The 15,149-nt window shown below is 47.2% G+C and overlaps 1 protein-coding gene across 1 annotated transcript in view; it reads right to left on the bottom strand.

The window, feature by feature from the left end:
* Nucleotides 1–15,149, bottom strand: part of LOC121571777 (atrial natriuretic peptide receptor 1-like) — a 123,950-nt gene that overhangs the window by 24,392 nt on the left and 84,409 nt on the right. The window contains exons 6-7 of the mRNA XM_041883455.1: nucleotides 8,462–8,556; nucleotides 8,112–8,247 (exon numbers count right to left, since the gene is read on the bottom strand). Of these exons, the coding sequence (XP_041739389.1) occupies nucleotides 8,112–8,247; nucleotides 8,462–8,556 (231 nt within the window). The remainder of the gene's footprint in view (nucleotides 1–8,111; nucleotides 8,248–8,461; nucleotides 8,557–15,149) is intronic.

The raw sequence follows: 15,149 nt of genomic DNA, 5'->3' as shown, positions 1-15,149 counted from the left end.
TGGAGGTGTATTGGGTCATTGTCCTGTTGAAAAACAAATGATAGTCCCACTAAGCCCAAACCAGATGGGATGGCGTATTGCTGCAGAATGCTGTGGTAGCCATGCTGGTTATGTGTGCCTTGAATTCTAAATAAATCACTGACAGTGCCACCAGCAAAGCACCCCCACACCATAACACCTCCTCCTCCATGCTTTACAGTGGGAACTACACATGCAGAGATCATCCGTTCACCCACACCGCGTCTCACAAAGACACGGCGGTTGGAACCAAAAATCTCCAATTTGGACTCCAGACCAAAGTACACGTTTCCACCGATCTAATGTCCATTGCTCGTGTTTCTTGGCCCAAGCAGGTCTCTTCTTATTATTGGTGTCCTTTAATAGTGGTTTCTTTGCAGCAATTCGACCATGAAGGTCTGATTCACACAGTCCCCTCTGAACAGTGGATGTTGAGATGTGTCTGTTACTTGAACTCTGTGAAGCATTTATTTGGCCTGCAATTTCTGAGGCAGGTAACTCTAATGAACTTATCCTCTGCAGCAGAGGTAACTCTGTGGTGGTCCTCATGAGAGCCAGTTTCATCATAGCGCTTGATGGTTTTTGCGACTAAATTTGAAGAAACTTTCAAAGTGCTTGAAGTTTTCCATATTGACTGACCTCCCCCCCACACACACACCTTGTCACAACACAATTGATTGGCTCAAACACATTAAAAAGGAAAGAAATTCCACAAATTAACTTTTAAGAAGGCACACCTGTTAATTGAAATGCATTCCAGGTGACTACCTCATGAAGCTGGTTGAGAGAATGCCAAGAGTGTGCAAAGCTGTTATCAAGGCAAAGGGTGGCTATTTGAAGAATCTCAAATATAAAATATATTTTGATTTGATTAACACTTTTTTGGTTACTACATGATTCCACCTGTGTTATTTAATAGTTTTGATATCTTCACTATTATTCTACAATGTAAAGAAAAAGGGGTGTCCAAACTTTTGACTGGTAGTGTAAGTTGCTAAATCAACTAAATACATCAATTTAATGTAGCCATCACAATAAAATCCATTATTTAATTAGTCGTGATAGGCTTATAAACCTGGGAATGTCTTAGAAATCAAAACATAAGGGCTGCATGACCCTTGTAAGGAGCCGACGGCGAGAGCGTAATCCGCCTCTACCATCAGTCCTATTAGCCAACGTACAATCATTGGATAACAAAATAGACAAACGGATATCCTACCAACGGGACATTAAAAACTGTAATATCTTATGTTTCACCGTGTCTTGGCTGAACGACGACATGGATAACATACAACTGGCGGGATATACGCTGCATCAGTAAGATAGAACAGCTGCCTCCGGTAAGACAGGGGGTGGCGGTCTGTGTATATTTATAAACAACAGCTGGTGGACAAAATCTAGTATTAAGGTAGTCTAGAGGTTTTGCTCGCCTGAGGTATAGTACCTTATGATAAGCTGTGTGAGCTTATGAATGCTATTCCTTGACTCCAGATCAGCGTTCAACACCATAGTGCCCACAAAGCTCATCACTAAGCTAAGGACCCTGGGACTAAACACCTCCCTCTCCAACTGGATCCTGGACTTCCTGACGGGCCGCCCCCAGGTGGTAATGGTGGGTAACAACACATCTGCCACGCTGATCCTCAACACGGGGGCCCCTCAGGGATGCGTGCTCAGTCCCCTCCTGTACTCCCACTTCACCCATGACTGCATGGCCAGGCATGACTCCAAAACCATCATTAAGTTTGCCGACGACACAACAGTGGTAGGCCTGATCACCGACAACGATGAGACAGGCTATAGGGAGGAGGTCAGAGACCTGGCCGTGTGGTGCCAGGATAACAACCTCTCCCTCAACGTGACCAAGACAAAGGAGATGATTGTAGACTACAGGAAAAAGAAGAGGACCGTGCACGCCCCCATTCTCATCGACGGGGCTGTAGTGGAGCAGGTTGAGAGCTTCAAGTTCCTTGGTGTCCACATCACCAACGAACTATCATGGTCCAAACAAACCAAGACAGTCGTGAAGAGGGCACGACAAAGCCTATTCCCCCTCAGGAGACTGAAAAGATTTGGCATGGGTCCTCAGATCCTCAAAAAGTTCTACAGCTGCACCATCGAGAGCATCCTGACTGGTTGTATCATTGCCTGGTATGGCAACTGCTCGGCCTCTGACCGCAAGGCACTACAGAGGGTAGTGCGTACGGCCCAGTACATCACTGGGGCCAAGCTTCCTGCCATCCAGGACCTCTATACCAGGCAGTGTCAGAGGAAGGTGTCACAGTTTACTAAGCCAGAACCCAGAAGCAGACCAGGACAAGGTACTTTGAGACAAAGGTGAGTGTTTATTTAATTGACTCCCGAGTGAGGCTGAATAATCCAGGGAACAGAGCGGGTGGCGTGGATGGGTTGTTGAGGGTGCAGTGGTAGGTCCAGAAATGGCTCGGCAGCCGCCGACCATCAGGCAGAGGTTGGGTGAAGGTTCCCGGGTGAGAGACTGCAGACAGAACAAAAACGGAGGTGAGTACACAGCAAATCAACAAGGTGCAAAACAACAAAACTAACGCTAGAACTCAAAGGCTGATACGCTGACAAACATACTGTTCATGGCTAACGATCCGGCAGGAACTGGATGTTAGGCCAGAGCCTAAGAAGGGTGATGATCAGGACCAGGTGTGCAGATTGCTGATGGGATGCAGGTGCGGAAATCAAGAGCGTTCCCCGGAGCGTTCCCGAACCCTCGGGAAACTGGAGATTACGAACAAAACACTAGTCACCAGACAGGACCCGACTCAGACTGCCGGGATCGTTACAGTACCCCCCCTCCGACGAACGCCACCGGGCGGGACTCCCGGAGCGCCAGGATGGAGGCGGTAGAAGTCACTGATGAGGTCAGCATCTAGGACCTGTCGCCTGGAGCTGATACCGGTCCGAAACTCTAAGGAGTGCCTTTCTGGCCCGATGCCAGGTCCGGTGGCAACGACGAATATGGGCCTGAACAGAAGGCACTGAGAGCTCCTTCTCCTGAGAAGGGAACAGGGGAGGTTGGTAGCCATACAGGCACTGGAAGGGAGACATCCCAGTGGCAGATGTAGGGAGAGTATTGTGGGCATACTCAACCCAAGGCAACTGAGAGACCCAGGAGGTGGGGTTGGAAGAGACCAGACAGCGTAGCGTGGATTCCATCTTCTGGTTGGCTCTCTCCGCCTGACCATTGGATTGGGGGTGAAAACCAGATGTGAGACTGACTGTAGCTCCAATGGCCAAACAGAAGGACTTCCAGACAGCAGAGGTAAACTGAGGGCCACGGTCGGAAACGATATCACTGGGCAAACCGTGGACCCTGAAAACCTCCCTAACCAGGATCTCGGACGTCTCGAGGCAGATGGAAGCTTGGCAATTGGCACAAAGTGGGCTGAACTTGCTGAATCTGTCCACGATAGTCAGAACGACCGTGTTCCCCTCAGAAGCCGGGCAACCCAGTGACGAAGTCCAGGGCCAGATGCGACCATGGACGCCGGGGAATAGGAAGGGGGTGAAGTAGTCCAGAGCTGGGCCGATTGGTACTCTTATTCTGCGCACACACTGGACAGGCAGCCACAAAACCCCGAGTATCCTCGGCCATGGCAGGCCACCAAAAACGTCTGCGAAGAAACGCCATTGTCCGAGGCCACGCCAGGGTGACAAGCCATCTTGCTGGCGTGGGACCATTTGAGGACCGCAGGGACGAACCGACTCAGGCACAAACAACCGACCGGGTGGACCGTTACGGGACCGGGCTGAGTCCGAAGGGCCGCCAGCACCTCCTCCTCAATCTTCCACATAACTGCTCCCACGACGCAGTTCCGGGGGAGAATTGTCCCGGTCTTGGACCCCACTCTCCTCCGTCTTGGAGAACATCCGGGACAAGGCGTCCGCCTTGCCGTTCTTAGATCCAGGTCGGAACGTCAGGGAAAACTTGAATCGTCGAAAAACAACGCCCACCTGGCCTGGACGGGAGTTGAGACGTTTAGCCGATTGCACGTAAGCAAGATTCTTGTGGTCCGTCCAGACAATAAACGGTTGCTCCGCCCCCCTCAACCAGTGGCGCCACTCCTCCAAGGCAAGTTTCACCGCGAGAAGCTCCCGGTTACCCACATCGTAATTCCTCTCCGCAGGCGAAGGCGACGAGTAGTAGGCGCAGGGATGGAGTTTACTGTCCGTGGAGCATCGCTGCGACAGGATGGCGCCAACTCCCACATCAGACGCGTCCACTTCAACGACGAACTGACGGGCCGTGTCCGGTTGAGAGAGAATCGGTGCGTTGGTGAATCGCCTCTTCAAATCCAGAAACGCTCGATCCGCCTCCGGATTCCACTTGAAGGTCCTGATACTGGAAGTCAAGGCAGTTAACGGAGCGGCCACACGGCTGTAATCCCCGGATGAATCTGCGGTAGAAATTCGCAAACCCCAAAAATCTCTGGAGCTGCAATCTCGTACCGGGCTGGGCCCATTCCAGAACCGCTCTAACCTTCTCCTGGTCCATCCTAATCTCTCCCCTGGAGATGATGTACCCGAGAAAGGATGTCGTGTGGGCGTGAAACTCGCACTTCTCGGCCTTCACGAACAGGCGATTCTCCAACAATCGCTGCAGAACCTGCCGGACATGCTGGACGTGGTCGGAAGGTTCCTTCGAGAAGATCAGAATGTCATCCAGGTAAACAAACACAAAGAGACCGATCATATCTCTCAGGACGCCGTTCACCATACTCTGGAATACCGCTGGGGCATTGGTCAGTCCAAACGGCATCACCTGATACTCGAAGTGACCCATCGGTGTATTGAAACCCGTCAACCACTCGTCCCCCTCTCTGATCCGGACCATGTGATACGCATTGCGTAGGTCTAGCTTGGTGAATACCGTAGCACCCTGTAAGGAGTCGAAGGCAGAACTCATCAAGGGCAGGGGATACTTGTTCTTGACCGTGATGGCATTCAACCCCCCGATAATCAATACACGGTCGAAGAGAGCCATCCTTCTTACCCACAAAGAAGAATCCTGCCCCCAGGGGTGATGACGAGGACGAACGAGACCAGCCGCTAGGGACTCCTTGATGTAGGTCTCCAACGCCTCACGTTCAGGTCGGGAGATACTGTATAACCTTCCCTTGGGGTAGACAGCTCCCGGGAACAGGTTGATGGCACAATCATATGGTCGGTGGGGAGGGAGTGACAGAGCCTTCTGCTTACTGAAAACTTCCCCAAATCGTGATATGTCTCGGGAACCAGGGACAAATCTGGGGGGTTTAGCCTCAATCACCTGACTGGGAACCGAATGGGGGCAGGCAGTCTTGAGACAGTTAGCATGACAATCAAGGCTCCAACTCGTTACCTTGCCCGTCACCCAATCGAACGTGGGATTGTGTTCCTTCAGCCAGGGGTATCCAAGGACCAGAGGAACATGGGAAGACGGCAGAATGAAGAATGAAATCATCTCAGAATGATTCCCCGACAACCGCATCTTAACCGGTTCAGTCCTCATCGTGATACGTGCCAGACTACTGCCGTTCAGAGTGGTCGCTTCAATGGCTTCCCGGCAATTGCTCCTTGGAAAGCCCCAGCTGTTCCACCAACTCGGCATCAAGAAAGCTTCCATCGGCACCTGAATCGATAAAAGCGTTAATCGCTAAGCTTTGATTCCTGTTCACAAGGGTAGCCGGGAAACGGGGTCTGACAGAGGTACTGAGAGGTTGAAACTGGCTCGCTAAAAGTCCTCCCAACTTTAGCGAGCCGGGCAGTTTGACGACCGCCGGGAACAAGTGGAGATGTAATGTCCCGAGCGACCACAGTAGAGGCAGCAGTTGGTCTTACGTCTATGTTGACGCTCCTCCTTGGTTAACCCGTGCCGCCCCACTTGCATGGGTTCAGAATCGGGAGAGAGGTCCTCTCCACTAATCCTTTGTGGTGGAGAATGATCGACGTGTTCTGGTCCACCACCCGACCCGACTGGGAACTGAGAAGCTGATCGATTGGACGGACCCCATTGCTTCTCCCTCCTTCGCTCTCGGACTCGATTATCCACCCGAATAGACAAGGCTACCAAGCTGTCCAGGTCACTAGGCTCCGGATAGGAGATCAACTCATCCTTGAGCTGCTCCGACAGACCCTGGTAAAAGGCCGCTTGCAGAGACTCTCGTTCCACCCACTCTCACAGCCAACGTCTTGAACTCGATCACGAAGTCGGCCACGCTGCGAGTTCCTTGGTGAAGAGAAAACAGGCGCCTAGCTGCGTCCCTCCCTCGGACGGAATGGTCGAAGAGCTTCCTCATCTCGGCCGTGAACCCCTGGTATGAAGCCATGCAGGGATCCTGTCGTTCCCAAACGGCTGAAGCCCACTCCAGCGCTCGACCACGCAGCAACTCAATCACAAAGGCTATCCTAGCCTTGTCTGTGGCATAAGAGTAGGGCTGTAGATCGAACACTAATCCACACTGCATAAGGAAGGAACGGCATCTTCCCAGCTCCCCCTCATATTTATCCGGCGCCGGAACCTTGGGCTCACGGAGGGACACAACTTCAGAAGCGGCAGGCGAGATGGGTGAAACCGGTAGTGGATCCTCCACCGGGCACTTGCGTTGGTTCTGAACCTCCGTCAGACCGGTAGAAAGGTTCCGAACTGACAACGCGATCTCCTGTAGTACCGTGCTATGATGGCCCAACATCTTCTCCTGCTGGGTAATGGCATGGCGAACAGAGTCCAGGTCCGCTGGGTTCATTACTGGCCGGATCGTTCTGTCACAGTTTACTAAGCCAGAACCCAGAAGCAGACCAGGACAAGGTACTTTGAGACAAAGGTGAGTGTTTATTTAATTGACTCCCGAGTGAGGCTGAATAATCCAGGGAACAGAGCGGGTGGCGTGGATGGGTTGTTGAGGGTGCAGTGGTAGGTCCAGAAATGGCTCGGCAGCCGCCGACCATCAGGCAGAGGTTGGGTGAAGGTTCCGGGTGAGAGACTGCAGACAGAACAAAACGGAGGTGAGTACACAGCAAATCAACAAGGTGCAAAACAACAAAACTAACGCTAGAACTCAAAGGCTGATACGCTGACAAACATACTGTTCATGGCTAACGATCCGGCAGGAACTGGATGTTAGGCCAGAGCCTAAGAAGGGTGATGATCAGGACCAGGTGTGCAGATTGCTGATGGGATGCAGGTGCGGGAAATCAAGAGCGTTCCCCGGAGCGTTCCCCGAACCCTCGGGAAACTGGAGATTACGAACAAAACACTAGTCACCAGACAGGACCCGACTCAGACTGCCGGGATCGTTACAGAAGGCCCTCAAAATTGTCAAAGACTCCAGCCACCCTAGTCATAGACTGTTCTCTCTGCTACCGCACGGCAAGTGGTACCAAGTCTAGGTCCAAAATGCTTCTTAACAGATTATACCCCCAAGCCATAAGACTCCTGAACAGCTAATCAAATGGCTACCCGGACTATTTGCATTGTCAATAGTACTGTTTGGCCATTTTGAGACGCCGTAGCCAGCATACACTTCCTCAAAATAGTCAGAATTAATCTAAGATAACTGAAGAAATCTGTCATTAATTTTGACGTAAAAATCCTTACCAAAGTCCAAAACGAACAAAAACGTCACAAAATGTCATCATAATATATGCACAAACTCTTCCAAACTGTTTCGGCTGGGAAGCATGCGGATGCCCTAACTCCCATCACTATTTGTCCTCATCATTCAGATTGTTCAAATTCAATCATGATGTGTTTAGAGTGATTATAGGGAAAATAGAGCGCTGAGTACCAGGTCATTAGCAAAGGCCATTAGCAAGTTTGGTAGGCTACCCATCAGCACCATTCATTTGCGCAGTTTTGGATTGAGATTACTGTGATCAACGGTCACAGGGAATTTGACTCCTATCATGACTGCCGGTGTGGCGGTAATACGGTCACCGCAACAGCCCTAATTATGAGCAGCACGAAATTAAAATGTTTCTCTCTCAATGTTCGTAAAATCTCCAGTGGGTTTTGTTTATTCATATTGCAAATATACAAAATGTTATGTTGATAAATAAGGCCCCAGGGGTTCTTCAGTGCATACGTGCTAAGCAGGCGGGCTTGTCGTTCTTGAAGCCACAGTCGGGGATGTCTTGGGGGGGGGCGCCCCCCGGCCACTGGACCTTCATGCCCGGCACTGGAACCAGCTCCTTCAGGGTGCTGTTGTAGACGGACACGATCTGGAGACACACAGGATAGATTGTTAGCCAAATCTTAATGTAACAAAAGTACTGTAACTTTGGGTGTTGAACGAAAGTGCCTTGTCATTGTAGCTTTTATAGCTGCTACACTGGAAGAGGACAAAGAACACAGCTACAGAGTGAGTGTGTATTTATGTACCGGTGTGTGTTTGTGTGTAACCACCACTTTGTTAGAGGAGCAGTCAGTGCCTACCTGAAAGACCCCAGAGTCAAGATCGGTCATGTCCCACAAGGCAAAGTCAATCTCCCGATCGCCTTCTCCATCTATCTGAACCAAGCCAGTAACACCTGCCACAGAAGAGAGGAGGGAGATAGATATATATATATATATATATATATATAGAGAGAGAGAGAGAGAGAGAGAGAGAGAGAGAGAGAGAGAGAGAGAGAGAGAGAGAGAGAGCGAGAGAGAGAGAGAGAGATAGAGAGAGAGAACAGAGAGATTAACACAAAGGATTCAGGTGCACAATCTGGGCGCAAACTGTGCTATTTCCTCATTGCTTTCAAGATTCAGAGATGGGCCCTTTGTTCAAGCCTGTTGGTTGATTTTGTTGTCCTTTACAAAATAAATTAACAAACCATAGCCAGCTGTGTCTATATAGTGTATACTGTTGCCAGTCACTGTGTGTTGCTATATCCTGTCCCCCGCAATAAAACAAACCAACAGGCTTAAGCAAATTAGCCTTGCCAAGTCACAAGTACAGATGTAGGATCTTAATTTGAACCAGTTTGCTACAAAAATGATCCTGCAACAACAGGAAATGTGAATTATTATGTGGATTATAAATTATGGACATTTTTGAAGGGGTTGATACATTTTTCGTACGGGAATATCAAACTTCAGAAGCCTTTTTAAACCTCAAATACACAACAAATTTCAGATTTCCTGTATTGCAGGTGCAGGAAGTTCTCCTGCAACAGGATGATCAAATTAAGATCCTATATCTGTATGGGGTTAACCCAATAGAGATATTTTAAACTGAGATATCCTTTATTTTATCTACTGTAGCTTAACACATCACACTGATATCTTCCCTTTCATCTTAGTTTCTCCTCTCACTGTGCAAGCTGGGAGCTAAGGCAAGCAGGTTTTGAGTCAAACCAATATTCAAAGGCATGACGATCGGGACCACTTGGTGGCAATGTCATTAAATAAATCTGGCTAGAGCTATTTCTTCCAAATATATCATGCTGGCAAAAGAGGGTGACATGATTGTGAAATATAGATACTGTACAATGTATTGTAAACCTCAAATCAAAATTTGAGGTAAATTAGCAACTTAAATTCCTTCCGTACACCGTCTTTCATGTTGGGGTGGGGGTAATGGGAAATAGGAGCATAATGTGGTTAAGTCATCCATATGGCACATTTATCAAGCTCACTTTAAGACGGACATAGTTTTGAATATCAATAGGGTTTAGAGGAAACCAAGGAAAACATATGAGTTAATTCAAACTGAGAACCAACTATGCATGCCAGTCTCTCTTGGTTAAGAGTTAAGGAGAGACTGACTGCATCACTTCTTATTTTTATAAGAAACATTAATGTGTTGAAAATCCCAAATTGTTTGCATAGTCAACTTACACACAGCTCTGACACACACACACTTACCCCACCAGACATGCCACCAGGGGTCTTTTCACAGTCCCCAAATCCAGAACAAATTCAAGAAAGCGTACAGTATTATATAGAGCCATTATTGCATGCAACTCCATTCCATCTCATATTGCTCATGTGAACAGCAAACCTGGTTTCAAAAAACAAATAAAGCAACATATAAAGGATCGGGGTTTGGCTGGGTCTAGACAGAGTCTGACACTCCCCCAATCTACAGAGAGGGGGAGTCATCAGACTCAATCTGTTTCACCTGAGTTCTGAGCACACCTGTCAGTAATTAGAGTTAGGATATAAGGTGTGCTCAGAAGTTCAGTCGGTGCGAGGTATTGTTCCATTGTGACTTGCTAAGCGTTTTGTTCAGAGAGAGAGAGAGAGAGAGAGAGAGAGAGAGATTGTTATTTTGATTACCAGTGTATCAGACCTGTGCTTCGTTGTTTGACTCCCCAAATTGCTTAATCCTCCCAGTGATTACATTTACATTTTAGTCATTTAGCAGACGCTCTTATCCAGAGCGACTTACATTTAGTGAATATTTTTTTTTTTATACTGGCCCCCCGTGGGAATCGAACCCACAACCCTGGCATTGCAAATGCCATGCTCTATCAACTGAGCTACATCCCTGCCGGCCATTCCCTCCCCTACCCTGGACGACGCTGGGCCAATTGTGCGCCGCCCATGAGTCTCCCGGTCACGGCCGGCTGCGACAGAGCCTGGATTCGAACCAGGATCTCTAGTGGCACAGTTAGCACTGCGATGCAGTGCCTTAGACCACTGCGCCACTCAGGAGACATGATCCTGATCCTGTGTCCGTGCCCTCGACTACGACTACGCCCGCTCCCTTGGTACCTCTGCCTGTCTCTGCCTTGCCCGGTTTTGACCACAGTTTGCCCGACCACGATTAAGCAATTCCCTTGTCTGTACTTTAATAAAACATCGCAATTCTACGATTGGATCTTACCACTCTGTCCGAGTATTCATTACACAACACCTCACGGCACAATGCCTCTCCCCTATTTGAGCTAGATAGTTTGTGTGTATGTATTGATATGTAGGCTACGTGTGCCTTTTGTAATTTTTTTATTTAGTTATGTAGTTCTGTCCTTGAGCTGTTGTCTATTAATGTTCTGTATTATGTAATGTTTCATGTTTTGTTTGGACACCAGGATGAGTAGCTGCTGCTTTTGCAACAGCTAATGGGGATCCTAATAAAATACCAAATACCAAAATACCATCTCTTAGTTTGGCTGTTGGTCCTACAGTTGTGGGACCTACAAAGTGAGCTTGTCACAAAAAAACAAAAACAAAACCCTGTACTAGAAGATGTTATGGCGCTGTGTTGCACACACACTGCAGCAATTGTTCTGACAATAAAATGCTGTGAGCTGACTTTTAGTCCCCATCAACTGTATAACTTCACAGACACCTAGGCATTTCCCATACTTCACCTCTTAGGCTTATTTGATCAATGACAGAAACACACAGTGGATGGGAACTGAACCTGCAAACTCACGGTCAAAAGCCTGGCCTCCAAACCCAAACCTCCCACTTCTTCACCTCTTCAGACCACTGTGGTGGAAGAGTGTAGTAATACAGTTTTGAAAAAAAGTTATATCTCTTTTGCCACTCTCAAATTCCTCTGTCTTCTTGAGTCAGAGTTTAACAGATTTTAATTGAGCCCGTAGAAATAGGTTCACTTTTTTATGTTTTATTTCGTATTTCTATGATTGAGTCTCTACCTTGCTCAACGTCATTAGAAATGAATCATTACGTAATCTCTTAATTTATTTTCTCTGTGTCCAACATGCTGCCTCCTACATGTTCTACTGGTCTGACCTCAGATCAGATATGTAAGGTATCATACAGTGGCTGTCCTTGACCTGAGTTTATAAGGCTCATAGTTGACTGAGGTAGTACAGCTCACTGTACCAAACTACTGCTTATATACTAGAAGATCTCTAAGGTTAACAGGGTGAATCATGGATGGAATGTATTTATATAACACTCAAGGCCTAGGTCTCAAAGTACTTTACATTGTATGGGGGTTAATCATCATTTAATTAATCAACTTTCCTATTTCCAAAGGTATTCAGCACAGATGGCTATGGTTCTTTCAAAGCCGTCATCATTTCAACAGACACGGTCTGTTCTGACATACATATGACGGACTCCAAAGGACATAATGTACAGTAAACGCGTTCCCTAAAAAGGATGTAATTTGTTGCTACAGTACATGATGTCCGTCTATAAGTAATCATGATGATACTACCAATGTATGGCTTCTCAGTGTCAAACTATATAGAGCAGCTACCCAACTTCAAATCTACAGGACAGATATCCATCACTTGTAAATCTGACTAAAACCGGTTTGAATAGTTGTCAAATATATCCCTCCTCTCCCTGCCTTGAAGTAATTTTCACTAATCGTACACGACTGGAAAGGTGAAAGCAAGGGTTCCACTACCAAAAATGTCAGATCTAGGATTACTTCAAGGAAGGAAGAAAGGAAGGAGGCAGGGAAGGACTAAAGGAAGGAAGGAAGGAATAAAGGACTGAAGGAAGGAAGGAAGGAATAAAGGACTGAAGGAAGGAAGGAAGGAAGGAAGGAAGGAAGGAAGGAAGGAAGGAAAGAAAGAAAGAAAGAAAGAAAGAAAGAAAGAAAGAAAGAAAGAAAGAAAGAAAGAAAGAAAGAAAGAAAGAAAGAAATAATTTGAAAAGTATTCTAGCAGGGCCCTATGTCTAAATGTAAAAAATCAGCGCTCTTTCTTTCTCCACACAAAAGGGAATAATCTTTTGTCTCTATGCCAGGTGGTTAAACTGTCCTTGTTCTAAAATCTCCAGCTAATTAGCGTGGGAGTAAAAAGCACAGTGGCAGCAGCGCTCATCTCTGACAGTACTAATCGTGCTAGCCTGTGCTGACAGCTAGGCAGGCGAGCATGGGAGTGGTCGAGGGGTGCATTGAAAACAGAACTGTAATTAAAGCAAGTAAAGTGTGTGTGTTTGTTAGTGTGTGTGTGTGTGTGTGTGTGTGTGTGTGTGTGTGTGTGTGTGTGTGTGTGTGTGGAGAGAGAGGCGATAGAGAGGAAGAGGAGCAGATCTGATGTGTTTTCCCAGCTGTCAGACAGGCAGAGCCCAAGGGGTGGGAAATAAAGAGAATTTGCATTTAACTGAATGATAACAGGGATGCTGCTTTTAATCAAAATGAATAAAGCTTTCTGGCTTCCAGTCTCATATGTTGAAACACACACACACACACACATGTATGGAGTCATGTGCACACACACACACACACACACACACACACACACACACACACACACACACACACACACACCAACCCCTGATCCATTAGTCATTGTAATAGGAGCCCCTCTGTGTAGAAGCTGAAACTCAATGCTCTGCCCCTGACTCCTGGTGCCTGTGCTGCTCCATTGGCAGTATGAGTCCTGCCTGAACACTGTCATTCACTTCACAGGACCACTCTGCCTCATTCCCTCTCTGTTTTGCCAAAATTCTGTTTATTTTCAATTTTTTTGCTATGTACAGTCAGGTCTCTTTATTTTTTCAACTGTATTAGTATAAAATAATATAATTGAAAAACAAATCTGAGCATACAATATAGCTCAATATTTGTATTAATTATTTTATACAGTGTTTTTTTTTAAATCAAGGGTGCCAATTATTTTTGACCTGACTGTATTTATAGTCCAGTATTAATGTTTTTTTCTCTCTCTCTTTTAATTCCCTTCATTATCTTCCTATGTCTGTGTCCTTCAATGTTTTTTTCATCTCTTTCACCTCTTCTCCTCCTCTCTGCTCCACTCCCCATCTTACTTATCCACTCTTTCTAAAACCACTCTTTCAACCTTTTATCTCTTCTCCTCTCTTTCCCGCTCTCCTCCTTTACACATCTCTCCTTTCACTCTCTGTAACCACCTCAGTCCATCTTCCTACCATCTCCTCTCTCCATCTCTCCTTTCACTCTCTGTAACCACCTCAGTCCATCTCCCTACCATCTCCTCTATCCATCTCTCCTTTCACTCTCTGTAACCACCTCAGTCCATCTCCCTACCATCTCCTCTCTCCATCTCTCCTTTCACTCTCTGTAACCACCTCAGTCCATCTCCCTACCATCTCCTCTCTCCATCTCTCCTTTCACTCTCTGTAACCACCTCAGTCCATCTCCCTACCATCTCCTCTCCCCATCTCTCCTTTCACTCTCTGTAACCACCTCAGTCCATCTCCCTACCATCTCCTCTCTCCATCTCTCCTTTCACTCTCTGTAACCACCTCAGTCCATCTCCCTACCATCTCCTCTCTCCATCTCTCCTTTCACTCTCTGTAACCACCTCAGTCCATCTCCCTACCATCTCCTCTCTCCATCTCTCCTTTCACTCTCTGTAACCACCTCAGTCCATCTCCCTACCATCTCCTCTCTCCATCTCTCCTCTTCACTCTCTGTAACCACCTCAGTCCATCTCCCTACCATCTCCTCTCTCCATCTCTCCTTTCACTCTCTGTAACCACCTCAGTCCATCTCCCTACCATCTCCTCTCTCCATCTCTCCTTTCACTCTCTGTAACCACCTCAGTCCATCTCCCTACCATGTCCTCTCTCCATCTCTCCTTTCACTCTCTGTAACCACCTCAGTCCATCTCCCTACCATCTCCGCTCTCCATCTCTCCTCTTCACATCTCTTCCACTCTCGCTCCACACTTTCGTAACCTCCTCCTTCAATCTCTCCTTCTATCGGCCGTCATTGTTAATAAGAATTTGTTCTTAACTGAATTGCCTAGTTAAATAAAGGTTTTTTATTTTAAATAGCTCCCTCTCCTCCACCAATATGTCCCTTTGTGATGAGAGCAGAGCACTCTACCCATCTGTCACTCACTGCTCAGCTCAATGAAGAGGTGCCTGTTCTATGATACCTCCATTAATGGAGTCCCTTTCAACGTAGGTCCCTCTTGTTAATATAGCTTATTCATGCCTTATTCATGTTTTATTCATGCCTTATTCATGTATTATAAATGATGAATAAATGGCAATGGAAGGTCACACGATAACGAGGTAAGTGAAGAGCTATGAGAAGAGGCTTGTGGAGTTCAGAGTGTGGGCTGTGGGAATAGGAGAGACCTAGCGATCCCACTCTCAGGTTGGGATTAGGAAAAGACGAAAGATGGGAATCACAAGAGAACAAAATCAACCTCCAGCCTCAATGTTCCCATGGAACCCCGCTGGGTAGACACCTTCCTATCTCTGCGACGAT

This window comes from Coregonus clupeaformis, chromosome 8 (assembly GCF_020615455.1).
Source record: "Coregonus clupeaformis isolate EN_2021a chromosome 8, ASM2061545v1, whole genome shotgun sequence".
Lineage (NCBI taxonomy): Eukaryota > Metazoa > Chordata > Actinopteri > Salmoniformes > Salmonidae > Coregonus > Coregonus clupeaformis.
The sequence above is the reverse complement of the archived record's forward strand: the minus strand, read 5'-3'. Positions and strand labels throughout refer to the sequence as shown.